Source organism: Balaenoptera musculus, chromosome 8 (genome assembly GCF_009873245.2).
Source record: "Balaenoptera musculus isolate JJ_BM4_2016_0621 chromosome 8, mBalMus1.pri.v3, whole genome shotgun sequence".
Lineage (NCBI taxonomy): Eukaryota > Metazoa > Chordata > Mammalia > Artiodactyla > Balaenopteridae > Balaenoptera > Balaenoptera musculus.
In genome coordinates, this window is record NC_045792.1 from 100,978,301 (window position 1) to 100,996,376 (window position 18,076).

At 57.1% G+C, this 18,076-nt stretch overlaps 2 protein-coding genes across 5 annotated transcripts; both read right to left on the minus strand.

Annotated features, from left to right (window-relative positions):
* Positions 1 to 30: 30 nt before the first annotated feature.
* MTA2 (metastasis associated 1 family member 2) lies at positions 31 to 8,422 on the minus strand. 2 transcript variants are annotated; one of them, XM_036859810.1, is made up of 18 exons: positions 7,998 to 8,422; positions 7,178 to 7,245; positions 6,698 to 6,791; positions 4,964 to 5,081; positions 4,767 to 4,830; positions 4,465 to 4,582; positions 4,086 to 4,188; positions 3,805 to 3,904; positions 3,443 to 3,631; positions 3,266 to 3,340; positions 3,088 to 3,146; positions 2,828 to 2,925; positions 2,572 to 2,711; positions 2,075 to 2,303; positions 1,789 to 1,878; positions 1,338 to 1,456; positions 1,090 to 1,232; positions 31 to 865 (listed from the first exon to the last, which is right to left on the minus strand). In XM_036859810.1, exons 1-18 carry the CDS (start codon positions 8,023 to 8,025, stop codon positions 700 to 702), a joined length of 2,001 nt encoding a protein of 666 aa, XP_036715705.1. In that variant the 5' UTR covers positions 8,026 to 8,422; the 3' UTR covers positions 31 to 699. The 2 variants fall into 2 exon arrangements, with proteins under 2 accessions (XP_036715705.1, XP_036715707.1); XM_036859812.1 differs by lacking the exon at positions 7,998 to 8,422 and adding an exon at positions 7,444 to 7,503 and having other exon boundaries at positions 80 to 865.
* Positions 8,423 to 8,797: 375 nt separating this feature from the next.
* On the minus strand, positions 8,798 to 17,971 carry EML3 (EMAP like 3). Of its 3 annotated transcripts, none has more exons than XM_036859804.1 (22): positions 17,848 to 17,869; positions 16,845 to 17,016; positions 16,506 to 16,766; positions 16,298 to 16,411; positions 15,197 to 15,264; positions 14,903 to 15,026; positions 14,517 to 14,687; positions 14,286 to 14,355; positions 14,089 to 14,199; positions 13,748 to 13,843; positions 13,184 to 13,339; positions 12,889 to 13,030; positions 12,337 to 12,488; positions 12,129 to 12,254; positions 11,909 to 12,040; positions 11,389 to 11,456; positions 10,751 to 10,839; positions 10,582 to 10,679; positions 10,375 to 10,462; positions 9,745 to 9,843; positions 9,323 to 9,453; positions 8,798 to 9,236 (listed from the first exon to the last, which is right to left on the minus strand). In XM_036859804.1, the coding sequence occupies exons 1-22, from the start codon at positions 17,867 to 17,869 to the stop codon at positions 9,033 to 9,035; spliced, it is 2,694 nt and encodes an 897-aa protein (XP_036715699.1). In that variant the 3' UTR covers positions 8,798 to 9,032. The 3 variants fall into 3 exon arrangements, with proteins under 3 accessions (XP_036715699.1, XP_036715701.1, XP_036715700.1); XM_036859805.1 differs by having other exon boundaries at positions 9,033 to 9,236; positions 16,506 to 16,763; XM_036859806.1 differs by lacking the exon at positions 16,298 to 16,411 and having other exon boundaries at positions 17,848 to 17,971.
* Positions 17,972 to 18,076: the final 105 nt, after the last annotated feature.

Sequence of the window (18,076 nt, forward strand, 5' to 3'; positions counted from 1 at the left end):
ACGGCAGAGAATAGCTGAGCCAGGAGGAGCTGAAGAAAACAGCTTTTTATTTGTTACTATAAGAACCAATTACAGAATCCGAGGTTAAAAAAACAGACAAAAGGTCTTTATTTCTGAGAACTGGCGTACAAAAGGCAGAGGGGACAAGGGGAGGGAAGGAAAGAGCGAGCATAGGCTGGAGTTGATACCAGCTTAGGGACCTCAAACTCCAATTAGGAAAGTCCGGACACCGGACAGGAAGAGAAACCCTCAATTAGAAAAAAAAAAAAAAAAAAAGACATGGCAGTCATGGCAGTGCACGCCCCCCCTCCCCCAACCAGATACCACCACCTGATATCTGTTTACTCCTCCCCTCCCCCATCCCCTTTCACAAAGGGAGGCAAAATTTTTAAAAAATTTAAAAACCCTCCCCCCAAAACTGTCCAAGACAACTGTGGGTCCTACCCCCCAAAACAGGCTAGGTTCCCACAATGGGCCAGTTCCTGCAGTCTGCCCTCCACCATCAGGCATGGAGAAGCACTGGAGGGGGACAAGCCTCCAAGTGCTAACACCAGAGGGCGTCCAACCCCTCCAAGGACACACTCACTTGCTCCCTCCCTCCTTCACTCCTCATTCCCTTTGATACTAAAGGGAAGGGAGGCCAGGTGCCCTGTGCACCCACCCTCTAGCTTTCAGCCCACCTCCCTTCCCCACAGGTGCTCAATCTTCCAGGACAATGGGCTCACTGGTGCTGGCAGGATGTGAGGATGGAGGAAGAGGGACTGGGGGCCGCACTGCAATCAGTGGTGGCTTCACCTTCAGGGGCAAGTTGGGCCGGCGGGCAGCTCGCCGCATTTCCAGGTGGGTCAGAGCCTTCCGCAGGGCTCTGGCCAGGAAGAGAAGGGGGCAATAAAAAAAGCAAAGACCTTCAAGATGAAACCCCACATTCCACTACAATTCCACCTTCCAGCCCATTCCTTCCTAACATCCCCACCCTGCACCCAGTCTTCGTGGAGCTGGTCTTGCTCAGATACTCCTTCCTATTTCCTTTCCCATATCCACCAATCTAGGTTGTCAACCTCTCAGCCCCTCCCATGGAGGGCTCCCTACCTGGTATCTTTTGTGGCCACAAACACCACAGGATTGGGTGCATCAGCTGGGTTTAGTTTCTGACGCTTGGCTGCTGGCTGTGAGCTTGAGCGAATCCCTGAGGCCAGAGGCCTTCCATTGGCAGAGAAAGGGACTCCTGCCATCTGGAAAAGGATGGGGCAGCACAATGAGAGCGGGGACTCTCAGACACCTATCAGATATAAAAGCCCACCCAACTCAACTTGGCCCACTCCAGTCTGTCAACTCACAGTCTCATAGGCCCGTTTCACCATGATGCCCCCCAGTCCCCGGTTCTGGGTCAGCTGGTTTCTGTTGATCGGTGTCTTGGTACCCCGAGGTGTTTTTGGTTTCAGAGGTGCCTGGGCCACTGTCAGGGAAAAAAAAGAAAGGAAACCTTAGAGAATGTTCACACTTTCTCTTCTGTATGCATCCCCAAAAGCAGTGATAGGGGAGGGGTCTGGAGAGTAATCACCAGTATTTCAAAAGTCACACATGAGTATGATCTTATCAATCAGTATATAGTTACACTGGATAGCTTGTGAAAAATAACATTTTTAACCTACAAAAGTACAGTGTTAGACTAAACCTCTTTGGACTCAATGGGAAAGACAAAAGCAGGGGAAGAGAAGGATCTTGATGATACAAGGACCGGGAGCCGGACACCACCCTAAAGATTTCCCATCCTATACCCACCCTTACCCAGATCTTTGACGATAGTTGCCAGGGGGAGCCGCACCAGAGGGTGAATCTTCAGTGGAGTCTTGGCGGCCTTAGGGAGTCGAATGGAGCCTGGAGAACAAAGATGAACGCTTTTGAAGGGGCTTCACTATTCAGGCCTCCTCTGGGGCCAGGAACCATGCCTAACCTCGTAACAAATCCTTGTGACGTACTATCCCTACTACTGTCCTTAAACACCCAGAGAAACACTGGTCTCTGGCCAGAGCAACCCCGAACCTGCCACCAGCCCCAGCACTCCTGCCCTTACACTCTGCCTTGATGGCATTGGCGTTGATAGGGGCATAAGGTCGTCGGGCAGCCCTCCTCGGTTGTAACAGGTCCCTGCACATGCGTCTGGCGAGACGGGTCAGCTTCGTGGTCTGGAGCAGGAATGTTTGCCTGTTCTTAGCCAGCAGCTTGGCCCGGTTGGCGCTGGTCGTATAGGGGGAGAGACTTTGGGCTTCGGGTCTGGACAAATGACCCCTCGAGTGTGGCTCCTGGAAGAAGGACATAGGAAAAGGGGAGAACACAGTCAGTCACCAAGGCTCCCTTCTTCCATTCTTGATGGAGAGTCTTTTATTCCTGCCTGATCTCTTTGCTGCCATCCCAACCTGCCTGGCTCCCCAGCCACTGTCTAGTACCACCCCACCCCCACCCCCAGTCAAGCCATCACCTTACTGGAGCTGGGTGTCCTGGCCTTCGCTTAAAGCTCACATCAATTAGCTTACTGCTCTCCCCAACCTGTCCCTCATCATCCATCCTTACTGTGGTGCCCCGAGCAGCCCCCTCAAGCTGGGTTGGGGTCTTCAGTCCCCCGTACTTCTTCCAGTAGATCCAACAGGAAGCACAGAGGCGGCACTGCATGTTGGGTGGGCCCCAGGCATACCACTGGGCAGACTGTGTGGCTGCAGGAGCATGGAGAGGAGGGAATGGTCCGGAGGCTACCTGAGCCTCTCAGGTTGCTGGGCCAGAGCAAACGCCCGGCTCACCCCCGGCATCCCTGTCCCTCCCTGGAACTCACTGTGGCAACTCTCACAAGTCAGGCCCTTCTGGAATCCAGCCCCATTCATGCCAGGTTTTGAGCCCACAGAGATGATCTGGTTAGGGTTTGGTTTGGTGCTAATGGGGGAGAAACCAGGAACTGGTCAAGGAAAAGAATCCACTTCCACTTTGTCTCTATAATTTGACCACGTCTCCGGCCCACCTCCCAATCACTTAGGAAAGCACAGGTTAGGGGCAGAGAAGGGAAACATGCCTGTCTCCCCTACCCATCACACTTACTAGGTGGGGATGTAGACTTGTTTTAGTTTGCTGTCTGCTTCAGCAGCTTTCAATCTTTTCTGCAGGAAGGAGAAAAAGAAAAAAGGATCAGAGCATCTCAGCAGGGAGGATGTCATCAACTTCAAAGGCAGAGGTGAGCAGGAGGCCTCTGGTCCAGCCTCCCCAGCCCAGACCTTACCTGCTGAATGTATCGGTCTGTGGTTTTCCACATGTAATAAAATTGAACTATGCTGGCCAGTGACTTCCAGGGTAGCTGAGGAGGCATAAGGAAGAAGGTGAGCTGCTCTCTGGCCACTGGTCCTGGTTCCCTCACCTGTCACCTCTTCCACCTCTCCTCCTAGCCCCATCCACTTACAAAGTCCTGGCGAATATCATTGAAATCCTTCCCGTACTTCTCCAGGGCCTCCTCAAATAGCATGGCCTCTGAGGCTGACCATTCCTCCATCTCATCCCGACACAGCACCGGGCCCCCCTGGGGCACCAGGGTCGACATGGCCTTAGCCAGGTCGTAGCCGTTCCTTTGCAATGTATCCATGGCGTGAAACTACAGGAAAGGTGGGAAACAATGCTGATGACCTGAAACCCTCAGCACCACTCCCCTGTTGCTCTTTAAATACTCCCACTCCCTCAGAGATACCCTCCTCCCTGCAGAGTCCCAAGGCTCTGCAGGTCCCCACAAAGCCCAGCCTACCCAACTACCCACCAACTTCTGCTCACCAGAGTGATATCTCGGGAAGCGGCGGCTGCACTCATGTGCAAGCTTGGCTGCCGAATGGAGCTGCTGCAATCTAGGGCTCTTGCGAAGGTCCCCACAGCTCTAAGGGAGAGAGTGAGAAGTCAGGGAAAGAAGAAAGCACGAGTGGGCTGAGGAACCAAGCCAGATGAGAAAGAAGGACAACACCCAGGCCAAAAATAAATAAAGTCCATCTCTACGAACATGAATCAGAACTATGTCCACACCACCCCCAGCCCATCTGCCCCATCCACCCACCGCTCACCGGGCCACCACGAGAAACTGGTCAATCTGCCGGTCTGTGAGAGGGTTGTCCGGATCCCAGACTTTCATCTCCATCTTCTGTTGGTTCCGATTATCAGATTCTCCTGGGGAATGGGGAAATGGTATCATCGGGAAGGATAATAGATGTCTTGACAAAGTAACACCTCGTCTCCTCCTTGGATTCTGTCAGCCACCTCAACTCTCAGACTTCTCTTCCCAATGTGCCCATTTGCCCCTTTCCGGTTCCTAAGGTCCCATTCTGCCAGGGTCACAACATAGTGCCATGCAGACTGTACACCACACAACGCCAGGGCACACCGTTCAGAGACTATGATGTTACACAACCCCGTAGCCATAATACAGTGTCTCCTGCTGCATACCCTCTGCCAGGCGATCTGGGATCTCAGCTTGGTATTTGCAACCAACTCGAATCTCCCCCTGATCAGCTAGAAGTGTCTTCTGCACAGGGTCAAACACCAGTGAGTAAAAAAAGCAGTCCTGGAGATGGAAAGAGAGAAGGTAAGCAGGGCAGCAGTCCTCATAGGCAGGGGGCAGTGGGGTGTATCCAGAGTTCCCAAGACAGGCAGCCTGTCAACCTGTACCTCATCCCAGTCAGACCTTCTTCTTGCCTTTCGGGGCAATACCCACTTCCCTCCCTCTTCTCCCGACACCTCTTTCTCACCTCCTTTTCCAGGTACTGGCTCAAGATATCTGTCTCATTCAAGAGGGTCACACTGCATTTCCCCCTACAGGAGAGAGGTCAGAAAACCCTGGGTGAGCTCCTCATTTCCTCTGTACAGCAGCTCCAATACACTAGCCCCTCCTTTCCTCCTTCTAAATAAGCGCATGCAGGCCACAGTGGCCCTGATTGTCCTATACCTTATGTGGGTGGCTGGTAACGATTCGAATTGCCGAGAAAGAAAAAGCTCCCGGTGCTTCAGTTGATGTCGCTGCTGTTCCGACACCCCTGGCTGCTTTGATTCCTCCTCAAACTCCCCTGGGAGATTTAGGAGGAAGACGCCGAGTCAGAAACTAATTCAGCAAGAAGCCACCTTAGAAGCTCTAACCCAGGGAAAATATTTCCTGTCTCACTTGTTTTTCTCACATTCCCGAGGCACCTGCCTCTCACACCACCAGCTTTCCCTCTTAGCTTCCCCACCCCCACCCCCGTTACAGATACTCCCAACTCTCCATTACTAACGAATGTTTTTAGGGAAGAGCTGCTGAGAGTACAAAGACTGCCACAGAAATACATCACAGACCCAGGTGCCAATGCTCAGACACCACTCATACAGCACAAATCTGCTCACATGACGCCCAGCAAGAATATCCCACCTGTCTCTTGCTAAACTAGCCTGGGGTCCAGAAATCCAAATAAAATAAATAAATAAAAGCACCACACGGGAGTGTGTTTACCAGTTCCTCTTTGCAAATCTCAGGAGACTTTGGTCTTAAACGTCACATGCGACCCTAACTATCCCTTGTTTTCTACTTGGCTAACAATCGTTTGTTTGTGGGGCTTTCAAGGACAGTACCTCTCAAGCCAGTGCCAACACCTTCCTCCCCAAGGAGCTGCAACTTGCCCTGAAACCTTGGTGGAAAGGGTTAACTTGGCTGGGTGCCAACCAAACAGGGAGGGGGCAAAAGAGCCACAGGCCCAGGCTCATTGGTGCATTGTTCCCAACCTCAGGGAGAAAGGGGGGGTGGGGCGGGGGTGTGCAGTAGGCTCCACCCCTCGCCTGTGTGCTCCGGAAACCCTGCGCTAAGGCAAGGGGGACCACACCCCCCACACCCTTTCTGATTGGACAAGGCCAAGGTCAGCCCCTGCCAGATGGGACTGGAAACCCCAGAGGGCCGGAGAACTTGGTAGGCCCAGGTCCTCATTAACCCCTTCATGTCCAAGGCCCAAAAAAGCCCAAAATGAGAAAAATAATTTAGGAAGAACAAGAGGAAGAGGAAAGAAAGCCAAAGCAGAAAAAGAAAAAGAAACTAAGGGAAACGGGAAGAATATGTATCTGAAAAGATGATGAAAGCATAAAGAGAAGTAGAATAAGGCAAAAAGAAACGGGAAAGATGTAAAGTGGAGTAAAGGGGAAGCCAGGATAGGTGAGAAAGAGGAAAAGTGCAAGAAAACTTTCCTGGCTTCCTATTTATTCTCTCCCATCCATGTATCCTTACCACCTCATGACCACAAAAAAAAAAAAAAAAAAAAAAACCTGCTTCCCTGTTATGCAGGCTTCTAAGTACGATCTCTTCCTCTTCACCTGACCTTCACAGTCACCACCCATTGTCCCAACATAACCAAAACTGTCCCCCAAGAGTCCTGCTTCTCTAAAGCTCCTCCTCATCCCCTATTTAAATACTATCATCTCTTAAATACACACTCACACACAAGCCAAATTCTGGCTTTCCTTATCATGGCCTCTCCACCCTGCTTCCAACCCAACGTGTAAAAACAGGCCTCCCTCTGCAGACCAGGCATTTCCCACCCCCAAATTCACACCCCTGCCTTGGGCATGCTACCAAGAGAAACACCTGCAGGGACATGCGCAGGCTTCAGATCATGGGCAGGGGGAGACGGGGGCGCCGGGGGTGGGGTACAAAGACACTTACTGGCATTACTATCAGCCAGGCTGTTGAGGCTACTAGAAATGTCCCTTCGCCGGAAAAGGCACACAACCTTTGCCTCCACGTTTCCATTTGCAGTCTAAGGAGAGAAAAAATGGTGGTGAAAACTAGTCATTTGAAAGTGGAAATGCATAAAGAAGAGACTAACAACAGTGAACAAGTCTAAAGAATGTAAGAAAAGCTCAAGAAATTATGAATCAAGAGATTTCCATTTAAGGACAGATTTCCAAATCCCTTTCCTTGGCCCCCAAGAAACAGAATAGCAAAGTTCCCACTAAGCTCTCAATAGCCTTTCCTGAATGGGTGGAATGAATGAATAAATGAATGAATGAATATGAATGGGTACTTAGGATAGGGTTTGTGTTATCTCTCTCTCTCTCTCTCTCTCTCATTCACCTGAAGTTAGAGACCTCAGAAGAAAGAGGAGGTTGCGGGGGGGGGGTGGCGGGACTCTGCTCCACTCACCTTGTTGAGCTCTTCAATCCTTCTAACCAGGTAAGGATTGCTGGAGGAGTTCTCAAAATAGACGTAATCTGTAGGAGGGGGTGGGGAAGAACCGGGAAGATCAGAGGAGTAGATGGGAGAGCCGAGCACCAGGGTGGGAGGAGCGAAAGCAGGCCCGAGTAGACCAAAAGGAGATAAGGGTCTAGGTAGAGAGGACGCTGAAATGTGGAAGTGGAAAGACTAACAGAAAATAAGGGAAGGATGCCCCACCCTCTACCCTTAATCACCTAGCTCTAAAATCAGATCCTTCACGCAAAAGTGAGCCTTCAGGAGGAGACAAGAATCAGGGGGTTCCCCAGCAGTCCCCACCACTCAGCGATGGAGTTGCATCCCAGTCTGGGCCAAGCGAGCAATTGTTCACTCCTGCGCAGGGCCCCCACCTTTGCGAACCGAGGCGCACAATAACGCCTGGGAAGAGGAAACCTCCCAACGGCTCCCCCGCAGGTGGCAAAGCGGTCGCCCCGGCCCTTCGCGCCCCCTGCCTGCCCTGTCAATTCCTTCAGAACCACTTTCCCAAGCCCACTCCGCGACACCGGCGGGCCCAGACTCTGCCCCGCGAGTGCCGTCGGGCCGCCCGAAGCCTCTCCGGGAGTCTCGGTGCCCAGCCGAGTCGCGATCCCCGCGCCCTCCCTCCCCGTGCTCCCGGTTCCGGTTCCGGTCCGCGTTCTAGACCACGCCGCCCCAAACGCGGCTCCCCGCGCCACCGGGTGCCGAGCCTCTCCGATCCCGGCCCCCAACCTCTCCCGCCCCGGGCCCCGCAGCCCCTACGCCCGGTACTTACCCCCCACTCGGTACATGTTGGCCGCCATGGCCGTTCCCGCCGCCGCCTCCGGCCGCACAAAGGGGTCCGGGAGGCTCACTGGGTCAGGGCTCGAAGCGAAGCCCGGAGCGCGGGGCTGGTGCTTCGCAGAAGTCTCAGTCGGGCCCGCGCAGCCGGCACCTCCGCCGCCTCAGCCGTCGCGGTTCATCCCGGCCCGCGCTGTCGCCGCCGCCTCTACCGCCTCTAGCCCGGGACGCCGAGGCCGGCGCCGGCCCGCTCGGCTTCTTCCGGAAGGAGCTCGGCTCCCGCCGGACCGGAGCCAGGCTGCAGCTCCCCCCGCGCTCGCCGAGCCCCGCCAGACGTTGGACTCTTGAGGGTCGCCGCGAAACCTTGCCCTGCCCGCCTGGGGGTTCGCCTCCTTCCGGAACACCTTCGGCGGATCCGCAGAACAAGGCCCAGCGCTCGGCTCCGATCGGAGAACGAGACCGCAAAGCTCGGCTACTTCCGGAAGAAGTTCGGCTCCCTCCGGCCAACCGCGGCCCGGCGCTCGGTTTTTTCCGTTGCGGCTCGGCCCCGCCCCCGAGGGCGGGGAGAGGAGTTGGGCTTAACACTTTCCTCGCGGGAGTGCTGCAGCTCCGCATGCGGCCGCGAAAGACTCGAAGCGGCTTTGCGCTTCGCGGAGTTATTTGCAAGCGGCTTTGCTTGTTATTTGCATGAAAGGTCTACGCTCCCTCACCCTTTCCGCATTCCCCTTTTCCTTCCTCCCCATCCCCACAAAGGCCCTAGGCGCCCAGCCGCGCCCCACAAAAGGACCGGGAGGCGACTTTGCTTTTGGTTTATTGCCCCTCAGCAGGCAGCGGGAGTCAGGGCCCCGGCTGGGGCTGCCCGGCTCAGCCAGCGGGTCTATACAGTGTGTGCAGGGGTGCCGTTCGCCCCCTCCAGGGAAATGCGCTTTTGGGAATGTCTCGAAGTCGAGGACAGGGTCGGCCCCGGTAATGGGGAATTTGGGTGGGGCGGGGCCACGCTGCAAGGCCTCTGGGTCCCGTCGGACAGCGGTCAGACGTCGAGAGAGGAGGCGGGGGACAGGGAGGGGGTTCGAGAGGGCGTTGCGGGCGCCGGCCCCGCGCCCCCAGGGCCCAGCACTCGCCACTGGAAGATGCTGGCGTCCTTGCCGCCCAGCGAGACGAGGTGCGAGTCGTCGTGCGTGAACCGGACGCTGGTCACGTGGCTGCCGTGACCACCGTACACGAGGCTCGGCGCCTGGGCAGGAAGGAAGGTTGAGCTACAGCGGCCGCGGAGCCCTTGGACCCCTCCCGTCCGGCCCCGGAGGCCCCGGGAGGCCTTACCTTGGCGCGGGCGCACGGGTACTGGAAGAGGTGTACTTTGCAGAAGTCGTCGGCCACAGCCACCACGCGCTCGTTGTGGGAGCGGCACAGGGAGTTGATGTCGGTTCCATCCGAGCCGTCAGGCCACACGCCTAGCACAGCGGCCAGCCTCAGCCCGGCCTCCCGGCCGCCACCCACGGTTCAGAGCGGCACCATTTCCGGCGCTCAAGCAGCCCGGCCACCCACCCGCCCACCCACCGGCCGCGCGTTCCAGGCAATCCTTCCCGGTCCCGAGGGCCGGCCGGAGGGGCCTCCTGGGCTGGATCTGCCAGTTTCTTGACGCCCACCCCTCTACACCTATCCAGCATTGCGAACCCGGGAAGGGCTGCACCTTGTCCCCGCACCTCTCCCGCAGGGTTCTGCGGCCCTGGGCCCCTGCTCACCATAGACATGGAAGCCCAGCACGCAGGTGTAGGTGGCCCACTCCCGGTCTCGGCTCTCATAACGATTCCTCAGCAGCTTACAGCCTCCAGCCACGTCCCCTGGGGAGAGGGAGCCCACCCAGCTCAGCTCTCACCCTGCCCTCAGTGGGGAAGATGCCATGGAAGGGTTGGAAAGACTAGCTTGAGGCGGTGGCACGTGATCTGGTCCGGTTGGTAGCCCTCAGCCCAGGGCAACACCCAGCCCCATGTGCTTCCTGAGTTCTCAGCTGAAGTTCTCCTGTTTCTCATGAGTTCCTCCTCCCTTGATAATCAATCCCTCCACACCTCTCCTGAGAAACTTTTCCAAAACAATCTTTTCTTGGTGCATTTTTCAACTCCCCCAAGGCCTTGTGGGAACAAGACATGGTGCAAAACTGTGTGTGTGGTTTTTTTGTCCAAATGACAACATTTCTCCTATGTGTATAATTCTGACTCCACTTCAAACCCATCTCCACCTCCCTGTCTGACTGCCCCTCCACCTGGAGTTCCCCCACATCTTCTCCTTCATCCCCTCCCAACCATGAGCCCCCTCACATAAATAAAACCTACCCCAATTACCCTCTCCCCATGCCCTCCCCTACTGTCACTCACAGTAAAGGATCTCATAGTCCCCAGAATTGGACATGATGAAGTTCCCATCCTTGGACCAGTCAAGGTGAGTGATGAAGCTGGAGTGACCCTGGGAGCAAGGGTCAAGAGACTAACAATGTAGCCACCATGTCCCATCCCCTCACCCTCCTAAAGTACATTAGTTTACCTGCTATGGCAATGCCCCGCCCTCCACCCCAGCTTCCTCACCACACAGCGGCCAAAGCGGCTGGACTTGGCACCATCACTGGAAACGCTATAGATGTAGATCATGTTGTCATGGGAACCGATGGCCAGGTACAACCCATCTACAAAGACAGTCACTCAGAGAGGGAAGGGCCAGGGATGAGTCTAGGTCCGGGGTGGGGGTGGCTCCCACCTGGGCTGTACCGGACCACTGAGAGCTGCTCATTGCCATCGGTGATGTCGGACACGATCTCTCTGGTCTCTGTGTCCAAAACTAGCCACCTAGAAGGGAGGGGGGTGGAAAGCAGGTGTGAGGACACCTGTCCTGAGCAGGGTAGGGGTTGGCAAGTCAGAGAGCCTCAGAGACACCAAAAGAAAGGCTATGATGTAGACAGAGAGGTTATCTATCGTTGCACTCTTATGCTGGGAAGTGGGAAGGGGCTATGGGCAGATAAAAGCTGAGGGGCTCCTGATGCCGTCTGAAACGGAGAACAGGGGCCCAACTACCAGGGCCTTGTGGAGTCTGTTAAGCTTGTCACTTCCCTGTGTTAGTCTCCCCTATGCCCCTCCCATCCCCGCTGCTTCTCTAGCCTAAGCTGCCACCTCCTCCACTCCCAGGCTTGGAGGGGAGAATGGATGGGGGAGGGTGTGATGACAGCTGCCATAGGAGAGCAGGGGAGACCCGGGCTGCAGGGAAAAGCACTGAGAAGAGGGAGGGTGCAGTTGGGGCTCCTGAGCAGGCAGCGATCACATTCCTCCACCCCCGCCATTACCAGAAACCCTTCCCATACCTCCTGCTTTCCCCTCCCAGGAGTCCTGGCTCCCTCTCACCTCCCTGTGTTCAGTCCTACGGCCACAACTGCCCCACTGGGGTGGAAGTCAGCACAGAGACCAGTCTCCTGGGAGGGGGGAAAGGTGAATTCAAGAAGATGCCTTTCTAGTGAGGGAACTAAGATGGATACCTTGTCATCTTGATAACAATGTCAAAGCCTCCTCCTCTCAAGGATGAGAGGAACAGGAAACCTGGGATGGAGGCAGGGTATCACTGGAGCCTAAGCAGACGTGCTACTCAAAACACTTAACAACCAGAAGTGACACCCCCCAGCTGTGCCGGAGATTAACCATCAGTCGCTGGATCAAGAGGACATCTAAGGGCTGGCGGGAGGGCAGTGCTCAGGGGGCACTGGAGGCATCAGTACAGAAGAATGAATACTTTAGCAGCCAGTACAGCCACACCAGTACAAATGGGCTGCCTCTGGGAGCAAAAGGGAAGGGGGTGTTGGGGAAGGAGTGGCGGCCACAGGAGTCATGGTGGGCGTGACACTGAGGATTCGGGGACACAGAGCTCTACCTTGAGGTCGATGCTCCAGGCCAGCGCATGGCCCTCCCCATCCCACAGGCAGAGCTGCCGGTCATGGCCACAGGTGAGGAAACGGTTCTGGAAGGGATGTGTGCAGAGCCCCCAGAGCTCATCCGTGTGACCCTGCAGCAGAGCATGCGCTGTCACCTCTGCCCCTCCCCGACAGCCCTTCCCTTCCTGCTCCCTCGAATCCTTGGCCCCCCCCCCCAACCTGGATGACAGGGGAGAAGCCCTGGTCCAGATCTCCCCTCAGCAACGCATTCTTCGTGGTTCCCACCAGCAGCTCAGAGCCAGGCCCCTCTGCAATGGCCCGCACGGCCCCAAAGTGTTCAGGAATCTGCAGAGTGATGGCAGAAAGTCAGGGGCCCACTGACCATTCCTCTTCCCTCGCCTTCCCTTGACCCCAGCCCAGCCCTCACCTCAGCTTCCTGGAGGGCCACCAACCCGGGCTCCCACTGGACCAGCCGGCGGTCCCGCCCACCACCACTCAGCACGGTCCCGTCCCGCAGGAGACACAGGGCGAAGATAGAACCTTCGTGAGCGTGCGCCTGGGCCACAATCCCATAGGTCTCTGTTGGCAAAGTCCTGGGTGGGTCATGCTTTTGGGGTGCAGGGAAGTAGGGAACAGGAGCAGCCCAGGCCGTCACAACAGAGTAGTAAGTGCCAGCTGCTAGTCGGATCCTCGGCTCTTCTCCCCAGTTTACAGACTGGACCACCAAGGCTCCAAGAAGCGAGGTAACTTCCTAAAGGCCAGACAACTAGGGGCGAAACTGGGATTTGAACCCAGGATCTGGCACACTCCAAAGCCCCAGCCCTCTCTGCCATGCTGCCCCCTGCCCTCCTAGACTAGCCCCCCCAGAGGGCCCCACCCTCTGACAGCGCACGATCAATTCTCAAGGGAAACCCTCTCCTTTGTTTTCACAGACCCTCTGGGGAACTAGCCTTCCCAGGTGCCACCCCCAATCACATACCTTTGGCCCCGCCCCTGCCTGGGGTCCTGGAATCTGAGAGGCTCCGCCCCCAGGTGAGAATGTTCCCCTCTGAGTCCCCTGTGAGAATGTCTCCATCCGGAAGGAACACAAAGCAGGGGATAAACTTGGGTTTCTTGTATTTCTAGGGGCCAGGCGAGCAGAGAGCAGAGGTCAAAGACACTACAAGTCTCGGGACAGCTGGGAGTTGGGTAGCATCAGGGTCCACAGTACTCAGACCAATACTTCCATTGCCACTCTGCCCTCCCCCACCACCCTGCACCCATCCACACCTCACCCCAAAGACACCCTGTTTCCTGGTGAGGGTCCCGTTCCCAGGAACCCCTGCTCCACCACTCCAGTTCCAGAAGTGGACGTGGGATTTCCCGCTGGTGACAATACAGCTGCTGTCGCGAGGGTTGAAGCCAACGGCCAGGACTGAGTCATTTGTACTCTGAAGGGAAGATACTAGATTCAACCACCCCAAGCCCTGTGCACCTTCGTGCTACCAGACTCTCTTCAACTGGCATCCTGCCAACTGGTCTGCTACCAGACTCTCTTCAACTGGCATCCTGCCAACTGGTCTGCAGAAGTCCAGAACCCTCAGGACAACCCTTCCTCCAAGGCCCTGGTCCCCCAAGAGCACTGCTGTCAGTCACTCAACTAATGCCTAACACGGAGTCTCTCACGAGGTCAGAACCTCCGTGGTCCCCACTTCATAGCCTCAGAGAGGCTAGGAGGCTTGCTCCAGGGGACCAGGCCAGAAAGGAGGTACATGTACGGGGAAGTCTGGAGCTCTCTGCGCTCCACCACTCCCAGCACCTCAACCTCAGCGCCCCACCAGGCCACCTGGACACCTCACCTTGATCTCAGCCAGCTTCGTTCCCCGGCTGCAGTCCCACACAGACAGCATGTGCTCATTGGAATCATCCACCACACAGAGGAAAGCGCCCAGATCCTGAGGATGGGGGACACATCACAGGGGCCGAGTAAGGTCTGGAGGTCTCAGGGTTCATGGTCTAAACTAGGCAAGGGGTGCCACGACAGGCTGAGAGAGCACGAGAAGGGGCCACATTGTCTCTTAGGAGAACCGGCTGGGTGGGGCTCAGGAAGGCCAGGACTTCTGAGGCTTCCTGGTGAAGTACAAGGAGGGGGTTCCCGGACAAGGAAGATGGGAGTCTCGAGGCACCAGGGCCAGCTCACCGCAACTGAAAAGGCCAGGGCCCCCACACCCCGCTCGAAGGCCCCCAGTCCAATCTCCTGTAGCTTCAGCAGCGTCTCTGAGTCCCAGACGTGAACCACAGGCTGCAGGGGCTGGTGGAGGAGAAGGGGTCAGGGGTGTGAAGGACAGCTGGGCTGGAATTTCATCCTGTCTGCCTGGCGTTTGACTGTGGCCTTACCTTTCCATCCTTATCCACTCCGGCTGTCTGTCCTGAGGCTACACGCACACCATCAGGGTGAACAGCCAGGCTAAGTGGGGGAGGAGACACTCTAGGGAAGGGGGTCGGTCTCCCAAGACCACCCAGGCCACTCTCCTCTCCTGCTCCTCCACACCCACCCAGATCCTCTTCCTGCCAAGCCCACCATCCCCATGCCTAGAGCTGCCCACTCCCAAGCCTCCCAAACCTCACCATCGAACGCAGTCCGTGTGCCCCCGGTAATGTCTCTGGCCGCCACCTCCAGGACCCCCTGGGCCTCCCCCGGGCCGGTACAGCACCACCACACAGGCGATAAAGTAGACCACCTCCCCAGAGCGCAGCACAAACAGATTAGAGCGGGAGTCACGACCCCGGTACCCGTAACTGGAGTGGGGATCGTGGTCAAGGAAAGGGTCAGATCAAGGGCACCATGAGGAAAAGGAGAGAAAGACAGAGCTCTGGCTAGCAGCGCCATGGGCAGAGGATGGAAGGGGAGGATTCAGAGGTCTCACTCTCCTTGCAGACCCAGGAGGAGCAAGGGGTGGGGACGTTCCATGATGGGAAGGGTGGTTCCCATGGGACTGGAAGGGGCAGGATACACCCAGTCAAGGCTGAGGGTCTCTGGGGGTGGGCCGCTGGGCAGCTCCTCGAGGCTGCGGATGCCAGACGGGATGTACATGGTAATGGGGCGGCCGCGAAGGAACATCTTCACTGAGATGCCTTCTACAGAAAAAAGAAGGGGGTGTCAATCACCACCCTGTAGCTTCCATTCCAGGAAAGCCAGAGCAGAACTCAACCCGCCATACCTCACAGGTCCCCCAGAATAGGTCCTGGGGCTGCAGCCCAAACCCTAACCCCATCATCCAAGTTCTTCCAGATCCCTCCATATGTACCTAAATTGTAATTGCTCCTCCGAGATCCAGGACCCCCAGGGCTGGAGAGGGGGTCTTTTCCCCCACGGCTGTTGCGAAGAAAGAAAAGCACAGGGATTGGGGTCAGGTCCCAAGACATAATCGTGGAGGGGCAGGACATAAGAAAGGAGGTTACCCTAGAGATCACAGTCACCTCTGCAGACTTTCAGTTTGTATCGTGAGCAGTCAGGGCTCAGATGGGGACTTTTAGCTCCATTTAAGGCATGAGAAGACTGAGGCTAAAGAGGCTGAGTAAGCCTGTAAGAGGCAGGGTGGGGTGACACTTTCCTCCAGACCACCAGGCCTCTGGCTATCAACCGCTTCATTTCCCCATCTGTAAAATGGGCCTTCAGTGAATCCAGAACGTACATCAGCCCTGCCTTTCAGGGATCTGAGAGGTGAGCAAAAGTAGTCCTTATCTCTCAAGGGGAAAGTGACAGGTGAATTCCAGAAATCACTGTCTTTAGATGATAATAAGGTGACAATCTCTCTTCAGAGAATAAAAGAGAGGCCAAGGATAGGGCTAGAATGAACACTTAGGTGTCCTGGAGCCTGTACACACTCTGAGACAACTATGCTAAGCCACCAGAATTTCCCCTTGCTCTCTAGAAGTAAAGTTTGGTACGTTGGGGTGTGGGAGAAGGCTGAGACTCTGAGGACCGTCACCCATGAAAATCATGGGTGCTTTTGGAAAACCCTCTTGGAATCTTGGAAGGTATGTTGTGATATGGTGGAAAGGGCAGGGGAACTGGAGTCAGGAAGAGTTGGGTTGGAATCCTGGCTCTAGCTGTGTGACCCCAGGCAAATGACTTACCCTCTCTGAGCCTGCTTCCTCACCTGGGCAATGATCAGCATGAGACCACCTACCCCCCAAGGATGTCGTGGGGACTGAATGAGATGGAGGAGGTCGAGGGCTTAGCACAGTGCCGGGTACACAGCAGGCGCCCCAGGAGTGCTTGTTCCTTTCTTCCTGTTGGGCAATGAGGTCCCCCCACCCCACCCAGGGAAGTGAGGTGAGGGATGTGGAAAGTCAAGAACCTGAGCCTGGGGTGGGGCGGGTTGGGGGAGGGGAGCCTCGCCCACCTCTCTGTGCTCCCTGACCGCAATAACAGGTTGGCCGAGGAAGCTGCCTTCCGGGAGAGTTTCTGGCGAGGCCGCTCTGAGGGGGATGAGGAGGAGGAAGAATTTCTCCGTGGCCTGGTCGGAGCACAGTGAGCAGGTGAAAGTCATTCCCTCTGATCGTGCTCCCCACTCCTCCCTCCCCTCCCAGCCTCTGCCGCAGGACACTTACGTGTCAGTACGCTGTGGGGGCTGCACCAGCCTGAGGAGCCCTGGGGGGCCGGGCGAGCCAGTGCCACTGCTGCTGCTGCCCCCTCCTTCAGACTGGGTCCCACCAGGCTCTTCACCGCCCCCCTGCGGGGCTGCGGGCCCGTTGCTCAGGCCAGGGGGGCCAGGGGATGGCTCCGTCTCCACCTCTGTCTCTGTCTGGGTGCCTCGGCTCACCGAGGAGGGGCTGCGTGTGGGTGGCAGTCCCGGGGGAGCTGCAGGGCTGCTGGGGAGACAGTGCATCAACCCGATGCCCCTGGAGGCCCCAGCAAGGGGGAGGAAGAGGGTTTGACAGCATGCATACCTGTCCCTTGTAGGGCCTGGTGTGCCAGGGTCCTGCAGGGAGGTGGGCGGCGCCTGCAGCCGCAGCAGGCGAAGAGCTTCTGCCAAGGCTGCCTTTACCAGCTCCATCTCCTTCTCCTGCACCTGAAGCCGCCGGCTCAAGGACTGCAGGGCCTCCTGAGCAGGGCCCTCACCTGGGAAAGGGGCAAGAAGCAGTCAGAATGGACCCACCACCTGGGGAAAGGCTTGAGGGGATTCTCTCTGCCCCCAGCTGTGCATTTGTCCAATAGGACCTGCCCCCTTCGAGCAGCTCCAGGCTTGGATGCGCTCCCAGAGGGGAGGAGACGGGTGGTAAAGGATCAAGGGCCTCCTTGTGGCAGGGCAGGCGAGGAACCTGGCAAAGCTCCCTTCCTGCTGCCGTCCCAGCCTCCGCAAAGACAGGGAGTACCATGGAGTACCAGGGGGAAAATATGGAGTACTGGCGAGGAACGTGGGGACCACAGGCAGAGGCGCAGTGCTGGCGAGGGACGACAGGGCCCAGCCCAGAGCAAGCTCTGGTCTCCAGAGAAGGCAGAGAAACTGAGAGGGAGCACCAGGAGAAAAGAGGGGGGGACACAAGAGTACAGTCATCCTGAGGTCTCAGAGAAGGAGAAGACATCTAGAGTGACAGGAGAGGGTATCAGTGGAGAAAAGAGTCATAGCGAAGGTTCCAGGGTAACACTGGGGGTCAGAAGTAAAAAGACCCAAAATACCAGGAAAAGAGGCCCAGAGTAACACCGGAGGTAGGGAAATTTTCGAGGGGCCCAGAGTAACACGGGAGGTAGGATGACGTTGGGGAAGTCCGAAATGACAGTTGGAGGACCCAAGTAACTAGGGAGAGCGACCTGAGGAACAGTGGAGGATGCTCAGAGCCCCCGGGGCCGAGGAGCACGCGGGGACGCCCCGGACAGCCGTCGAGCAATGGCAGCGCCCGACCGGCCGGCGCTCCGGGAAGGGGCACGCCGCCCGTCCCTCCCTGTACTCACCGGGCCCCCCGGCCCCGTCCATCCTGCCCCCGGCTTGCTCCGAGCGGCGGCGGCGGAGGAGGAGGCGTCTAAGCCGCGGGGGCCATGGCCAGAGAGAGGGGAAGGGGAAGCACCCCGGGGCGCGCGCGCAAGGGAGCCGAGCCACCCCCGGGGGCGCTGTCGGGCGCGGGGAAAGGGCCTGGAGGGGGCGCTGTGGGGCGGGGGCCGCAGGCTCCGGGGCCCGCCGGGG

Excerpts from the sequence above, each read along its gene's own strand:
- MTA2 (XM_036859810.1), bottom strand. The coding sequence starts at position 8,025 with ATGGCGGCCAACATGTACCGAGTGGGGG. Across the intron at positions 1,879-2,074 it reads CAATGCCATCAAGGCAGAGT|GCTCCATTCGACTCCCTAAG; the intron begins GTAAGGGCAGGA and ends TTTGTTCTCCAG. Across the intron at positions 866-1,089 it reads GTGGCCACAAAAGATACCAG|AGCCCTGCGGAAGGCTCTGA; the intron begins GTAGGGAGCCCT and ends CTTCCTGGCCAG.
- EML3 (XM_036859804.1), bottom strand. The coding sequence starts at position 17,869 with ATGGACGGGGCCGGGGGGCCCG. Across the intron at positions 17,017-17,847 it reads GGACGGGGCCGGGGGGCCCG|GTGAGGGCCCTGCTCAGGAG; the intron begins GTGAGTACAGGG and ends CCCCTTTCCCAG. Across the intron at positions 16,412-16,505 it reads CCCCCACAGCGTACTGACAC|GCCACGGAGAAATTCTTCCT; the intron begins GTAAGTGTCCTG and ends TGCTCCGACCAG.